The 13,899-nt window shown below is 47.0% G+C and overlaps 1 protein-coding gene across 3 annotated transcripts in view; it reads right to left on the bottom strand.

The window, feature by feature from the left end:
• SLIT1 (slit guidance ligand 1) overlaps positions 1-13,899 on the bottom strand; it is a 143,113-nt gene that overhangs the window by 27,142 nt on the left and 102,072 nt on the right. For 2 of the 3 annotated variants that reach the window (XM_044436831.1, XM_044436813.1), the window contains 12 exons: positions 10,987-11,058; positions 9,428-9,499; positions 8,213-8,284; positions 7,481-7,644; positions 6,384-6,531; positions 5,749-5,820; positions 4,771-4,842; positions 3,572-3,643; positions 2,684-2,827; positions 2,078-2,241; positions 1,336-1,359; positions 254-398 (listed from right to left, as the gene is read on the bottom strand). In XM_044436831.1, the coding sequence (XP_044292766.1) occupies positions 254-398; positions 1,336-1,359; positions 2,078-2,241; positions 2,684-2,827; positions 3,572-3,643; positions 4,771-4,842; positions 5,749-5,820; positions 6,384-6,531; positions 7,481-7,644; positions 8,213-8,284; positions 9,428-9,499; positions 10,987-11,058 (1,221 nt within the window). Of the gene's footprint in view, positions 1-253; positions 399-1,335; positions 1,360-2,077; positions 2,242-2,683; positions 2,828-3,571; positions 3,644-4,770; positions 4,843-5,748; positions 5,821-6,383; positions 6,532-7,480; positions 7,645-7,958; positions 8,182-8,212; positions 8,285-9,427; positions 9,500-10,986; positions 11,059-13,899 lie in introns of those variants that run through there. The other variant, XM_044436822.1, reaches the window with a different exon arrangement.

Below are 13,899 nucleotides of genomic sequence, written 5' to 3'. Positions count from 1 at the left end.
TGCCTCATTACTACAGGGAAGAGCCAATCCTGAAGGGTGCAGAATGGCCCCTCCTCTGCCTCTACCTGAGAACAAAGCCCAAAGGGATGCTATTGATTAGGAACATCCACACTCCTAAAGAAGCAGCTTCTCGTATCACCGATTGTGTAAATAAGCACAAGGAATGCACAGGAGGGGAGGGCACTGGGGTTTTGATAATAAGGAAGAGGAAAAAGCAAAGAAAGTCTAAGGACAAGGTAAGTCTAAACCTTACAGTTCAGCTGTGGCCTGTGGGAGGCGCTCTGGGATCTTCGTCAGTTTCAGATTGGAACATTCCACGACGTTGGCTTCACAGCGGCACTTGGATGGGCAGACAACATCACTGTGGCATTCACTGTTCAACTGGTAATCCTCTGTACCTTCAGGAAGAGAGATTGTGCATACATAGCGCTCTCTCTCTCTCTCTCTCTCTCTCTCTCTCTCTCTCTCTCTCTGTGTGTGTGTGTGTGTGTGTGTGTGTGTGTGTGTGTGAACTGCTACTACTGAAATGAGCTTCTAGAGATCCTATTTCCATTCCCTGTCCCACCAGACTGCCATCAGTGCTGTTTCGGTCAAACATAATGGAGAAGAAAGTTCCAGAAGTGGGGTATAAAGAGCAATACTTTTCCCTTTCTTTCCCAGCTTCCTGAAAACTTCCTTGTTGTGATGTATAGTGCTGAAATGCTCAGGATTTGGGCTGGCTACCATCTCTGAACCCGAACACCATACAGTACTGCTAGAGTGCATGCGTGTGTGTGGTGAGCATGTGAATAAAGCTAGGAAAGGGAATTTATTTTTCTTCTTACCCTCTTTCTGAAACCTCCCTATATAGCACGAGGAGGAAGCTTTTTAATTTCATGGCATACTTTCCTCCCTTCCTGCAAATACCCTTCAACAGTGCAATGCAAGCAGTTAGGCACTTGAGTAAGCCAATTCTTACTCATTGGTTATTTGAAGGCTCCCAAGTGTTTGTTGTTGCCTGGGTTTGCACAACACAACAAAGCAAGACAAGCTGGGCACCCACAGGAACCATACAAAATGGTGGGTATACATGCTGATAGGTATCCAGCACTAAGCAACAGCCTCCATGGGTAAATTAAGTCATGGCGGCCTTTTGTGTCGTGCAAACCAGGTTAATATCTGCAAACACTCCATATAAGGAACTCAAGTCAGCCAACTCCCTCCACTCCTGCTGGATTTAATATAAGCCATTCAAAATCCAAGAAATGGGCAATCTTGCAACCTCATTCTGCCAGCAGAGGAAGGACACTATTAACAGACTGATGTGACTTACATTACTCATATGCCAAAGCTTACCTGGAATGAAATACTGCTCCTTGGCTGTGAACAGAAATGTGCAGAGCGTTAATTTAATGCAACAAACATCAGACATGAAAGTTCATGCCACTCATTACTCTTGCAGATATGTCAGAGTGAGTGCGGTGCTTCTGCAGTGCATGGAATGGAGAAAGAAGGTCTACGGCACTCCAGGTATATATGCTTACAGATCATGGTCTGTGGGGCACCACACGATCTGTGGTTCAGTCCCCACAAAGCATACCAAACCCCCCACCAATTCGGTACCGTACTTCAGTGCCAAACTGCTCTGCAGTGCTTCAGATCACACAAGATTTAAATCTAGCTTGTTTCATGCAGGCAAGCTAAATTTGGCCCATCGATAGTATAGGTATTATTTCTTTCTTTTTCTTTTTAAATTTGGGTTGGGAAACATGCAGCCCATGTGTGACCTGTTGCCCTCCTCAGCCTTAATGTGTTTGCATACTTTGATTCCTTCTAAATTCCAGGGCACAAGGCAACTTGAAATGAGAGAAAAATCGACTGAAACTATGGGCTGGAGAAAAGCCACTGCTGGTTTGGTAAGGAGATACATTTCAGGGTAGGGGGGCATGTCTAAATCTCAAATTCCATTTATGTGTTGGAAACAAAATCCTTGGATAATTGTGCAAATGACCGTGGGGGGGGGGGCGCACCCCATCTCTCTACTCCTCTCTGGAACCCCAACTCTAGAACAGCCTTATAGCAGAAAGGTAATTCATACGGGAGCAGCGGAATTTCTTGCTCTTGATCTGTCCAATGCGCTTGTTGGCCAGGCGGCGGGGGCTGGCACAGCGAGCACCACTTGTCTCGATAGGATTGGCACGCAAGAAGTCGGCCAGCCACTTCAGGTTGCAGTCACAGATAAAGGGGTTCTGGGCCAGATGGCTGTAGTGGTGGAGAAACAGGTACAACTGAGCAGACCCGCTCAGCAATCTGAGGACTGCTGTAGGGGCTATCAGAGCAACCTTAAACCTAGCTGCTGTGTTGGTGCTTCTATCTCACAGTTCACTGGATGCTCTTTAAGGCACTGAGCAAACAAAAGTGTCAATTTCCTTGTGATTTCACCGGGGCCCTGGCAATAGGGTGGAGTTTCCATCCTCTTAAGAAGCTGTGTCTTCTCAGTGGGATGCCATGGTTGCAAAACCATGACCTTACAAGTATGCTTGCTCTCTTTCTATAGTTCTGCACCTCTGCTAATCTTCAGTCTTTCCCCCCACATCTTGTCTGCCTTCCCCCTGGGAACCCAGCACTCAACGGGCATCTCCCTACCTTCCTCCCACAGAACCCTGTCCTCATTGGACACATCTTCACAGAAGCCAGCACTCACAGGGTCTGGATGGCACGCAGGGTGGCAAAGGTGCCTTTGGCCAGAGTCTGGATCTTGTTGTCATAGAGCGAGAGCAGTGACAGGTTCTGCAGATCAGCAAAGGCATCTGCCCGGATGCAGTTAATCTTGTTGGCATTCAGGAGCCTGGAGTGAGGGGAGCACAACACACTAGAATTGTGTGTGTGTGTGTGTGTGTGTGTATTTGTAATAGGTATTACAAAAATGCATACTTGGCCATAACTCACAGCAGGGGATTCCACAGGTTTTATTCATTTATTTTATTTTCAACATCTATATACTACACTTCCACCCCAAAAGGATTTCATGGAAGTGTACATAAAATGTTAGATATTATGAGAAAACAGCATAAGATCTAAACATAAGATCTAACAATTAAACCAAGACGTGTCAATCTATTTCAACCAGCTAAAATTATTAAATTAAAATTGTAACAGTTTGCTTTAAAACGCCTGTGCATTTTAAGGAAGACAGGCGGGAAGGTGTTCCTATGGATAGTGTAGATAGGAGAGGAGAAAGGCTATAGCTAAACAAGGAGGGTAGTGGAGACTAAAATTGGAGAGGAGATGGTAACTACAGCTGGGATTGTAAAATAGACAAACATGGGTGGAAATGAAGCAGGCTGTGTGAGATATGGAGACGGTGGAAGAAAAGTCCAGTTGGGCTGCATATGAAATTATATTCAACGATAGGTTCCAGAAACAAGATGAAGGGCCATGTGGCTGGCACTGAAATTTGTAAATGGATGTGCTAAAGATACCTAGGAGCCTGATGTGTGGTTTGGGCCCCTCTAAAACCTAGAGCAGAGCGGCTGTTGTGCCACTAGACCCCTCCCCTGGCCCGGCAGCCCTCCCTCTCACTCATGCTTACAGTAGTTGCAGCGCATACAGGCCTCCAAACACCCCTTTGGGCAGCTCTGTGATCTTGTTGCCATACAAGACTCTGGAAAAAAAAGAAGAACACAACCACTCCCTGGATTAGTAGCAATGACCCTGCAGTGGCTTGGGAATTAGTAGTAACTATGGACTTACAGTGGCTTGGGGAAACCAGGTGCCTTAAAGAACTAGATCAAGGCTCACTCTTTGAACATAAGGTGCTTCAAGAGGAGGCCTTTACTGTGCAATTATGCTGCCTCCTTCATGGGATTTTACAGTGAGTCCAGAAGATGGTACATTCAATTTGCAGCTTTCTTTTGTTTTCCCCGCCGCTTCTCCCATCTCCCTTTTCCTTACCAGGAGGGATCAGTTCAGCAATAGCCGCACATTGTCTTTTGAGGGCTAGAGCTAAGAGCCCTCCCTCTGGAAGCACCCATAGTTGACACAGGCCAGGTATGGGGTAGCACTGCCGTCTCCAAACCGGAGCTGTACAGATGGGTTGGAGGACAATGCCCATCAATGACTACACTGGCTGGGGATAATGGAAGTTGCCATCTAGCCCACTGGGAAGGCCAGCATGGCACATGGAAGAATGGGACCGTGAAGAGCCAGCTGGCTCAGGGTGCCAGTATTGGGGACCTAGATGCACATGTGCTGTCAGGTTCTCCAGGATCCAGTCCAACTGTGCCAACTCCCATGAGCAGCTGCTCGGAGTGCAGCAGAATTAGCGCAGTAGCACGTGGCATGTGGTCTGTGTAATGGGGGTTCCTACATGGCTGTAACAGGTTCCAAATGACCCATTGAAAACCTCCCCCTGTCTGGAAAAAAAGAAAATACAGTGGTATGGTTGGAATCACCATATCGTGGAAAACTGCTTCGCGTGACTGCTTGCCATCTGGAGTTATAACTACGAAGTTGCATTTCAGAGGACAGCCACAATGCAGAATTCACTCAGGAACTGAGCCACATAAACTTATGGGGCAGAAGATGAGGGGGAAATGTCAGCACTGTCGTTGCCAGCCACAACTGGACACTGGAAAAGCAAGGCAAAGTGGGGGGGCACTGCGAATGGCCACTGCTGAATGCAGGTGGGTGGGGGGGGAGTTGTGAGCCTTCTCACACAGCATCCAAGTTGCACGCCGCCTTCCCACCCAGAACGCGTACTCCACCCTGGTCTCCACGGAGTCTACTCACAGGGAGTTGAGTGAGCGCAGGCCTTGGAAGGCATCCGGGGCAATCTCTGAGATCTGGTTGTTGCTCAGGTCTCTGAAAGCCGTACACAAAGCCAGCACTTACACACATGTGGACACTTAACGCTTCTTTGCACAGGCTCCTTCCCACTCTAAAGCTGCCTATCCCGCCATGCATTCTTTACAAAGTGCAGCCCTGACCTCTGAAATACCCAAAACCAGCCTCCCCAGCCTGGGGCTCTACTGGCCGAGGGATTCTGGGCGGTGTGGTCCGACCTCCTGGAGGGCTGGGGAAGGGTATGGCATTCCTGCCCTATCCCATCCTTCTCCCTTTGTTTCCTTGACAGCCCATATTTGTCCCACGTGACTCTCCTAGCAGGGTGTGGTGGACCGATCTAGGGCCACAATAAGCCTTAGCTAGCACAAGTCCTGGCACAGTTGAGGGAACAAGTGCCTCTGCAGTTGGGAAGGAGGACAGCTTTCCAGTTCATTGGTAGACAAGACTGAGGAAGAATTAAGGCCTCAGAATCTCGTCCCTGTTACTCAACCTCTAGCCACCCCATACTTCTATCCCATTTGGATAGCAGAGGAACCTCAGGGATGAAAAGAGAATTGTATATGGGCCACTGGTGATGACTGCCCCATGGAAGGACCAGCTCATGAAGGTCAAGGCATGGCGCCTATACATTATTTCCAGTACTGGAAGCAGTAAGCCTCAGAATACCAGTTGCTGGGGAACATGAGCAGGAGGGGGCTGTGGCAGGCATGCCCTGCTCATTTGCTTCCAACTGGAGCATCAGGTGAGCTATTGTGGGAACAAAGCCTGGGCTAGATAGGTTTTTGAGTTGACCCAGCATGGCTCTTATGTTGGAAAAAGGGGTTTGGGTGGCCAGAGAAGCACAGGCTGGGCTAGGAGGATCGGAGATGTAACTGAAGAAAGCAGGAGGGCAAGCTGGATGTGAATCGTAATGAAGATGCTTACATCCGGCGCAGCTTCTTGTAGGAGGAGAAAGCTCCAGGGGGAATAGACTTGATGCCGTTCAGCTCCAAACGTCTGCAAGGTAAAGCGAATCAGAAGGAAAATGAAATGCTATCTCTTCCAGCAACAATACTTCATAGAGCAGGCAGGAGATTCTGCACACGGGAAGGGGTACAGCTTGTTTCCCTGATGGGTTCACCTTGCTAGCATGCAACTGCTCCTTGAACTTCTTGCCAAATCTGCAAATTAAGGATCTTTCATTTGGCATTGGTCCACCCCAAAGCATGACCAAGGAAATGCTAACACAAGCAGCATTAGAGCAGTGAGCAAGGCAAGTTGGAAATAATCCACTTGGATTTTTTCTCATAGACCATGCAGAGATGAATATTAAATATGCAATTTTTAGCTGCAATTCAGGAGTATTTGGAATGATGTGTGGTTTTGATACACATTTCTTCTTGTTAAGCTTCTTTAGTTATTTGAAGCTAAATCATGGGAGGGGAAGGTGAACAACTGTGGAGATAGAGGGAGGAGGAAAAGAGCAGGCTGAAGTAAAACAGGCTGGTAGAGATAACAACACATAAGATGAATATGGCAGGCCCCTGTGCTCAGGTTACACCCAGCAAGCTCTGACTCACATCTCAGTCATGGTCTCAGGCAGGTTGGCAGGGATGGCGGTCAGCCCTTTACCCCGACAGTCCACAATGCCATTGCTGCAGCTGCACATGGCAGGACAGGAGCCTGATGAAAAGCTGCAGATTTGGGCCCTGGTAGCATCATCATGGCCTGCAGAGAAGAGGCGGAATGCAAAAGCTTAGTGACTCCTCCTTTCATCGGGCCTTTGCTCCTCCTTGGCATTTTGCAATCCACTTAGAGTCCTCAGACTAGGCATAGCAGAATATAAGTTGAATAAATACATACATACATACATACATTAGCTCTAGCTGCTTGCTCTGGGCTTGTATGGGCTAAGCTATGGTTAGGGATACACTAATGGGTTTATAGTCATCCTTTCCAACACCAAGCCACAGGCTCGATAATGTTTAGGTCTATCCTGGCTCTTGGATTCTATGATATGAAGAAAAAACATAGTGCTCACTCTGCTGTTTACCCTTTGCCCATGCTCACAGGAGGAAGGATAGGCCAGGAACTTGCCAGAGCACAGCACAAATCTGGAGCTTGTACTTGGTTCTGGGCAGGTAGAAGAGCATTCCTTTCATCTTCTATCATCCTAGTTCCACTAGGCTTGAAATATGGGCATTAATGCAAAGCTGCATCCATAATATCTAGCAGAACAGGGATCAGTTGGTCAAGTCGGTAAAGACAAGCCATGGCCTGCACAAGTCAAAATGAGGAGACAGAGCATGTGGATTGGAATAAGAGAAAAAAGAGCATGTTCATCATGGTTTGATAAAGAGTTCAAAGAGAGCATAATGTGGTAGGAAGAAGAAGGGCAATCTTTCCATACAGCAGTTTCCTGGGCCTTCAATTGGACAGACTGCCAAAAATGTGAAAGGCAGATGGAAAATCTTTCTAAAATATGGTTTTTGCACTCATTCCAGTTGTGTAGATTCCAGCTGTATGACAGGCCTGACTACTAACCCTTTGGTCCCAGTGCTGATATACCTTGGATCTGAGATCAGGAAGAGCCTCTTCCTAATGCGTCTTTGGATGCCAAAAGCACGGCTGGGAGAGCCACGCATCCCGACAGCCCCCACACGCTGATGTCACTGACCTGCGCAGCTGAATTCGTTTTTCTGGATCTCTGCCACATTGAGGCCACGAAGAGCAGGAGGGCCGGCACACTGCGTGAAGAGCCCGATGGTGGGGCGCTGGCGCAGCCACTGGGAAAGCCAACCCAAATGGCAGTCACAAAAGAGGTGATTGGAGTGCAAGCGACTGTACAGAGAAAACCCGGGAGGGGAGAAAAAGAAGCATCTCTACTCACAAGCTCACTCGTGGCAACCCTACTGCATGCAGCCAATGTAGGACAGGCGCAGTGTGCTTGAGTGGAACGGGAACGTTTCCCAGGAAGGAGATTCTGGTGCTACGGCAGCAGGCATCCGTGGGGCTGGCCTTAGGACTCAGCATTTCACAGACCTAGTTGCGATCACGCAGATTCCAGCCGGCCATGCTAACGCCACCATCTATCCCACATACCTTGTCATATAAGGAATCATGAAGTTCCTGAACCAGATTGTGGTTCTTGTTACCTTTGGAAGGGATCTTCCCAAATCTTCATCAGGCACCAAGTATGGGATCCTGGTAGGGTGCTACACACTACCTACTGTGAGAGCATCAACGCCAGGAAGGCAGGATCTAAACTGCAAGTTTAAACATGCCACTAAGAGTTGCCACCAGAATCCATTAGATGACTTAACAGCCCCCAGTTTATCGTGCTGTCCAAAATGTCTAGCCCACTATCTTCCAGCCACTCCATCACCCCACCCCTTCCTCATTTGCTCACAAGGTGCGCAGTTTGGGCATATGGTTGAAGCTGGAGATGGGGATAGTGCTGATGTTGTTGTTGTTCAAAGTCCTGCAGGGAAGAGACAGAAAAAGAGGAAGTGCAGCAGTGACTGTTTGAGCTAAGCATGTTGACCTTTCCTCCGCCTGTGTGTGCAGCACACGGACAAACACGTGCAGCCTGTATAGGAGATACAGCACCTTCTCAGACTGACAGTAAACATCATTCACTCACAGAATTACTTTCAGCCTGTGGTAGGAAAGCAATGGAACATATTTCATCAGTTCTTCTGCACAATCTCTACCATGCTCCTATAAAAAGCTGCTCTGAGAAAGGCAGAGACACAAACATATCATAGAGCACCTCTCTGGCCAGAAAACCTACACTGGCTTTCACTGACCTGATGTCCTCCATATGTTTTAGACTACAACTCCCAGAATTCCTGAGCATTGGCCAGGCTGACTAGGGCCGATGGGAACTGAAGTTCAAAACATCTGAGGCACATCAGGTGGGCCTCCACTGTCTAAGTGTCTTTGGCCAGACTTTCAAGGACGGTCCACATGCCAATTTCATTGCAAAGGCTCCTTCTGACCCTCATGCCCCTCATGGTTGGAAGTAAGGGCCCTGTACTCATCAATGGTCCCAATCGGTCTGCGGTGTCTAGAACAGGAGAAGTGCTAAGCTTTGGATTGCCACTTGACTATCTGTAGGGTTTATTCAGAAGCAAACATACATAGAATTCCACAGAGTTAGGTAACAAACTATTTTAAATCTATATATAAACTATATAAACTATAAGCTACCTGAGAGGAGTACCAACCCCAGTACAAATGAAAAACAGCCTCCGTCCTGGGATATGGAACAGTAGCAGGACCTAGTGGGATGGAAATTCTCAAGAAACATACTTTCAGTCAAGTAGCTACACTCCTCTAACTCGGCTTGGTGCCTGCAAATGAACAGCAGGAATGCTTTGGGTCTTGAAGAGCTTCAAGGATATCACCGCTTGCACCAGTAGCTCATAAAACCAGAGTGAGAACGAACAGAGAAGATGACTCTTTGTCTACATTACTGCGCACTGTTTCTTTCTGCACGTCGCCCCCAGCCCCACCATGCTCCCTGCTGTTGTGCCAGTCACCACCACACACAAACGTCTCCACACATGCAAAAGGCAGGCTCGCTCACAGGCGGTCCACCTGGCTTCCCAGCGACACTTACAAAACCTCCAGGCCACGAAGAGCACGGAAAGCCCCTTCCTCAATGCAGCTGATATGGTTCTTGTCCAGTTGCCTGTGTGGTAACAGAGACAATTAATTTATTTATTCTCAGCTGTTCAGACAAACCCATCCTGGGATGCTTAACACAGATAACAGCCAGGATGCATGGAAGGGGAAGTGAAGCTATGCAAGAGGAGTGATAGTCAAGAGGCTGGGGCATTAGATAAAGACAATGATAACTTTAAAGAGCCAATGCAAGAAACAGGTAGGAAAAGGTGGGAAGGAACACGACGTGGGTGCAAGAATGCCCACAGGCACCTAAGGCACTGGTGGAGAAACCATGGCATGCAAGCCAAGTCGCCCCAGCATCGCCCCAGCAGCTGAGCATCGGATAACAGCGCACACAGGGGCCATGCGCATGCTCAGAAAGTAGTGGTGCCAGGCAATGACGGCACAAGCTGTGAAACATCAGCCATGACTCGTCTGAGCTTTCACAAGGCTGGTCAGTGCACTGCCAAGGAGATATATGTATATATGTATATATTTGCTTGGGCTGGCTGTTTTCAGGTTTTATTGCAGTGTTGGCAGGTTACAATAAATAAGTTGGTTTTGGGTTGCAGCTTGGGCATTTGGTCTCTCAAAGGTTCACCATCACTAAGTTACGGTTAGAGGTGTCCTGGCATGATTTTGATGGTTGGGATGTGTTTAGAATGGGCAGAAATGTTGAGCTGTGCAGAAAAAACTACTCAAGGAAGGCTTTTTCAAAATCACATTATTTTCAATGGAACTTTAGCCTTATATTAGGGTTAAGGGTATGCACTAGGGTAGGGTTGGGTTAGGCAAATGAGGTGTCCTGCTACGATTTTGATGGTTGGAATGTATTTAGAATGGAAAGAAATGATGAGCTGTGCAGGAAAAGCTATTCAAGGAACGCCTTTTCAGAACCGCCCCTTTCAATGGTATTTTACTCCTATATTAGGGTTAGAGGTGTGTGCCAGGGTAGGGTCAGGCCAGTGGTGGTGAACCTATGGCACGTGTGCCACTGCGGGCACGCAGAGCTCTCTCTGTTGACATGTGAGCCAAGTCGCCCCAGCATCGCCCCAGCAGCCGTGCATCAGATAACAGCGCACACTGGGGCCATGTGCCTGCTCGGAAAGGAGTAGCAGCGCCAGGCGATGATGCCAAGTGCTGTAAAGCATTAGCCCCGACTCGTCTGAGCTTTCGCATGGCCGGTCAGTGTGCTGCCAAGAATACATATATGTTTGCTTGGACTGGCTCTGAATTGTTTTTTCTAAACTAAAATCTCAGTTTTTGTGTTTTATTGTAGTGTTGGCACTTTGAGATAAATAAATGGGTATTGGGTTGCAGTTTGGGCACTCCGTCTCTAAAAGTTTCGCAATCTCTGACCTAAGGGATGTGATCCTAGTGCTCTTATCCTACTAATATTACCCACTGTAGATGGATTTGTGGGACCTTTTTCCCGCTCATATCATTGGGAGTGCATTAAAATGTATGACAAGTTCTCCCGAGCCACTTGCTCTGCTAGGCCACAACACTCACAGGTTCTTTAGGTCAGTAGCTCCACGGAATGCCTTCCTGGGCACAGCCTGAAGGAGGTTCTCACTCAAGTCCCTGCAGATGAGAGAAATTGGAGAGAAGCTGTTAAAGAAGAGGCAGAGAACAGGGTTCCCAAGGTGAGGGCCACTACTGGACTGACGGAAAGTTCAGAAGTAATTGAATACTTTGCCCATGCTCAGATGCATGATAATCCTCATTACTGGATCATACATGCTAGACTGAGCTTCAACATGGTGCAAATTCTGTGCAGCCTGGAAGGCTGTTTTTTTTCCACTGGACATGAAATGATAGAGAGCAGAGGTGCAGAATTTCAGGTTGTGAGCCCAATCCAGCCCATCTGGATGCCTAATTCAGCCTTGGAGTTCTCCAGAACCCTTCACAGTCTCTGAGATTGTTTGGTTTCCTGGCTTTTATACCTCACCTCAAGTTTGGTTACAGCAAAACAGAGTTTTCAGCTAAAACATACTGGTACTTTTGGCAATTTGGCCCTACCCACCATTAGAATCTCCAAACGCTTCCTTTAAATTGAATTTAGCGGACCAAGAGTGAATGTTTAGCAAAGATCACTGTATTCTGGAACCATTTGTACAAAGGATGGTTCATCTTGTCCCTTCTGTTGCAGCAGCAAGATGAAAAGACTGATGATCATTTTAACATGTCATGCAATACAGGATAAATATATCCCAACAAAATTTTAAAATGCAATAAAATATTTGAGATAAGTGGTGAAAGTACTGGTGAAAGTACTTCTACTGGTAAAAGTAGAAAGTATTTTCAAAACAAGTCCCAACCAACACTATTTTATCTGTAACTTGCCAGCTTACAAACAAGTGAACAAGAATATGCACTGACTCTTGGCAACTGTCAAAAATAGGGCTTTTTTTGAAAGCAGGGATCCAGAAAAAACTAGACAGGGTAATTTGGATAGGGAATTATACAGATTTCATATGTATACTTCTCCAAGCAAATTGCTTTGCTTTGTCCTCCCTACATTTCTGTTAAAAAACAGCAGCCTTACTTCTGACAGCTAGCAGAAGCAAGAGTCAGTTAAAAGGGATGTGTGATGTATTTTCCCATCTTTTTGAGTACCTAAAATCTTGGAAATGGGTGGAAAAGTTGGGGGCACTGGGACTTATCTGGCAGACACTTAACATTCTGAATGTTTCACTGCAAAGGGGAAGGGAAGGCACCTATACCTTTCATGAGCATCACTCAAGTGTGCCTCTGCTTTTCCTTGAAAGCTTGCCTTTTGACAGCTGCCAGTGGAAAGCAAAGTCAAAGTTAAACCTCTTTGAACCTTCACTGGGTTAATATCCAGGGTAAGTACCTGCTGTACTTTGATAGTAGGTGGCTCAGAGAGATTGGCCAGGCAATGCTTTCCATTTTAGACCCATGAAAATGCACACCACCATACTTGCACAAGTTCAACTAAATGCTAATTTAAACATGTACTGGAAAGAATTGAACACATTTGGATTGCTTGTTTGTTTGTTTATATTCTGTGGTGAACCAGTAACTTTGAGAACCTTGAAAGAGCTGCCACCAACAGCAGCATGGGTGAGATTGCCAAGAGGGGCAAGGGGTTTTTTTGCCACTCTTGCCTTGCATCTCACTCACCACTTTCCTTTGCCCCCGGTAGGACCAGTGGCTTGGATTCAGATGGCACAACAACTCATCATGGGTAAAGCAACCATTACAACAGCCCATGTGTTGGAAAAAGCAAGTCCTCATGCAAGGGATAGTCTTGGTTTAGACAACAACAATCCGTCCACAATGGATTGCGGTGTCTCGCAGAAACCGGGTCAGTGGTTTGTTAACTATACTGTGTGTGCCAGTTGCATGCTGGAGGGACTTGCATTATTACCCTTCGCACTGCAGGTTGTCATGTTGCGAGACCCGGGCCAGCCAGAAATCACAGGCAGTTCTTGAGCTCTGGGTGGTGTCTTATACCTAGCAACAGACCACCCTGGCCGACCTCACATGACATGACAAGATAATAATCCAAATTCTCCTAGAATGTGGCTGGTACATGTGGCATACTTAACCAGGGCTTGTTAACTACCTGCTGATCATACAAACTCAGTCTACAGCTTGTTCAGTTCTCCCAACACTGCTTGTAAAAACCCCATTGGCTCCTGTGCCTCCCTGAGGGTTTGGAATGGCAAGGCCACACTTTCCATCAGGCAGGGTGCAGCAACTGCCCCCAGGGATGGGTGTTGGGGGGCAGCAGCAAGGTAGCTGGAGAGGGATCTGAGGGCCATGCAGTTTGCCCTCCAACTCCTAAGCTAGTTTTCTGCCTTCAGATGTGATGGAGGATGCTGTCTCATTGCCAGTGTAGAAGGGCGATTCGCTCATCATCCCATTTTGCTGTTTTACATGGAATGGGAGAGGGCATCATCTTGTTCTTTGCTTCAGGCAGCAAAATATCTTGACCTAACTCCATGAAAGAGACTGTAGGGAAAATCAGAGGACTTCTTGTGTGATTTATCCTTCTCCATCCCTAAACAGAAATGTTTGGTGACTGATAATCTGTTAATAATAACTCTTGGCAACTCTGTCTATGACTCCCAGGGTCCCTAACTGGCAGTTTAAACAACATAGCCTCTAGTGGTTGCAATTTATTTGATACTGAATCCTTCCTTTCATGCAATGGTTGCTCCATAGCTGACAGGCAAGTGAAGAACATTTGCTGTATATTTTTGTATCACAAGACCACACATACACATATCATGCTCCACAATTTGCACACCTTTAAAAAAAAACAAAAAACAAATGACATCCAAGAGCCAGAAAAAAACAGCATTTTAGCACTACTGTTTAAAAAAGCCAGCAGGGGGCAGCAGAGGCTTTTCCACTGTTGAATTCTCTCTCTCTCTCTCTCTCTCTCTCTCTCTC

Source organism: Varanus komodoensis, unplaced genomic scaffold, assembly GCF_004798865.1.
Source record: "Varanus komodoensis strain SLA01 unplaced genomic scaffold, ASM479886v1 scaffold1, whole genome shotgun sequence".
In the NCBI taxonomy this organism is placed as follows: Eukaryota; Metazoa; Chordata; class Lepidosauria; order Squamata; family Varanidae; genus Varanus; species Varanus komodoensis.
The sequence above is the reverse complement of the archived record's forward strand: the minus strand, read 5'-3'. Positions and strand labels throughout refer to the sequence as shown.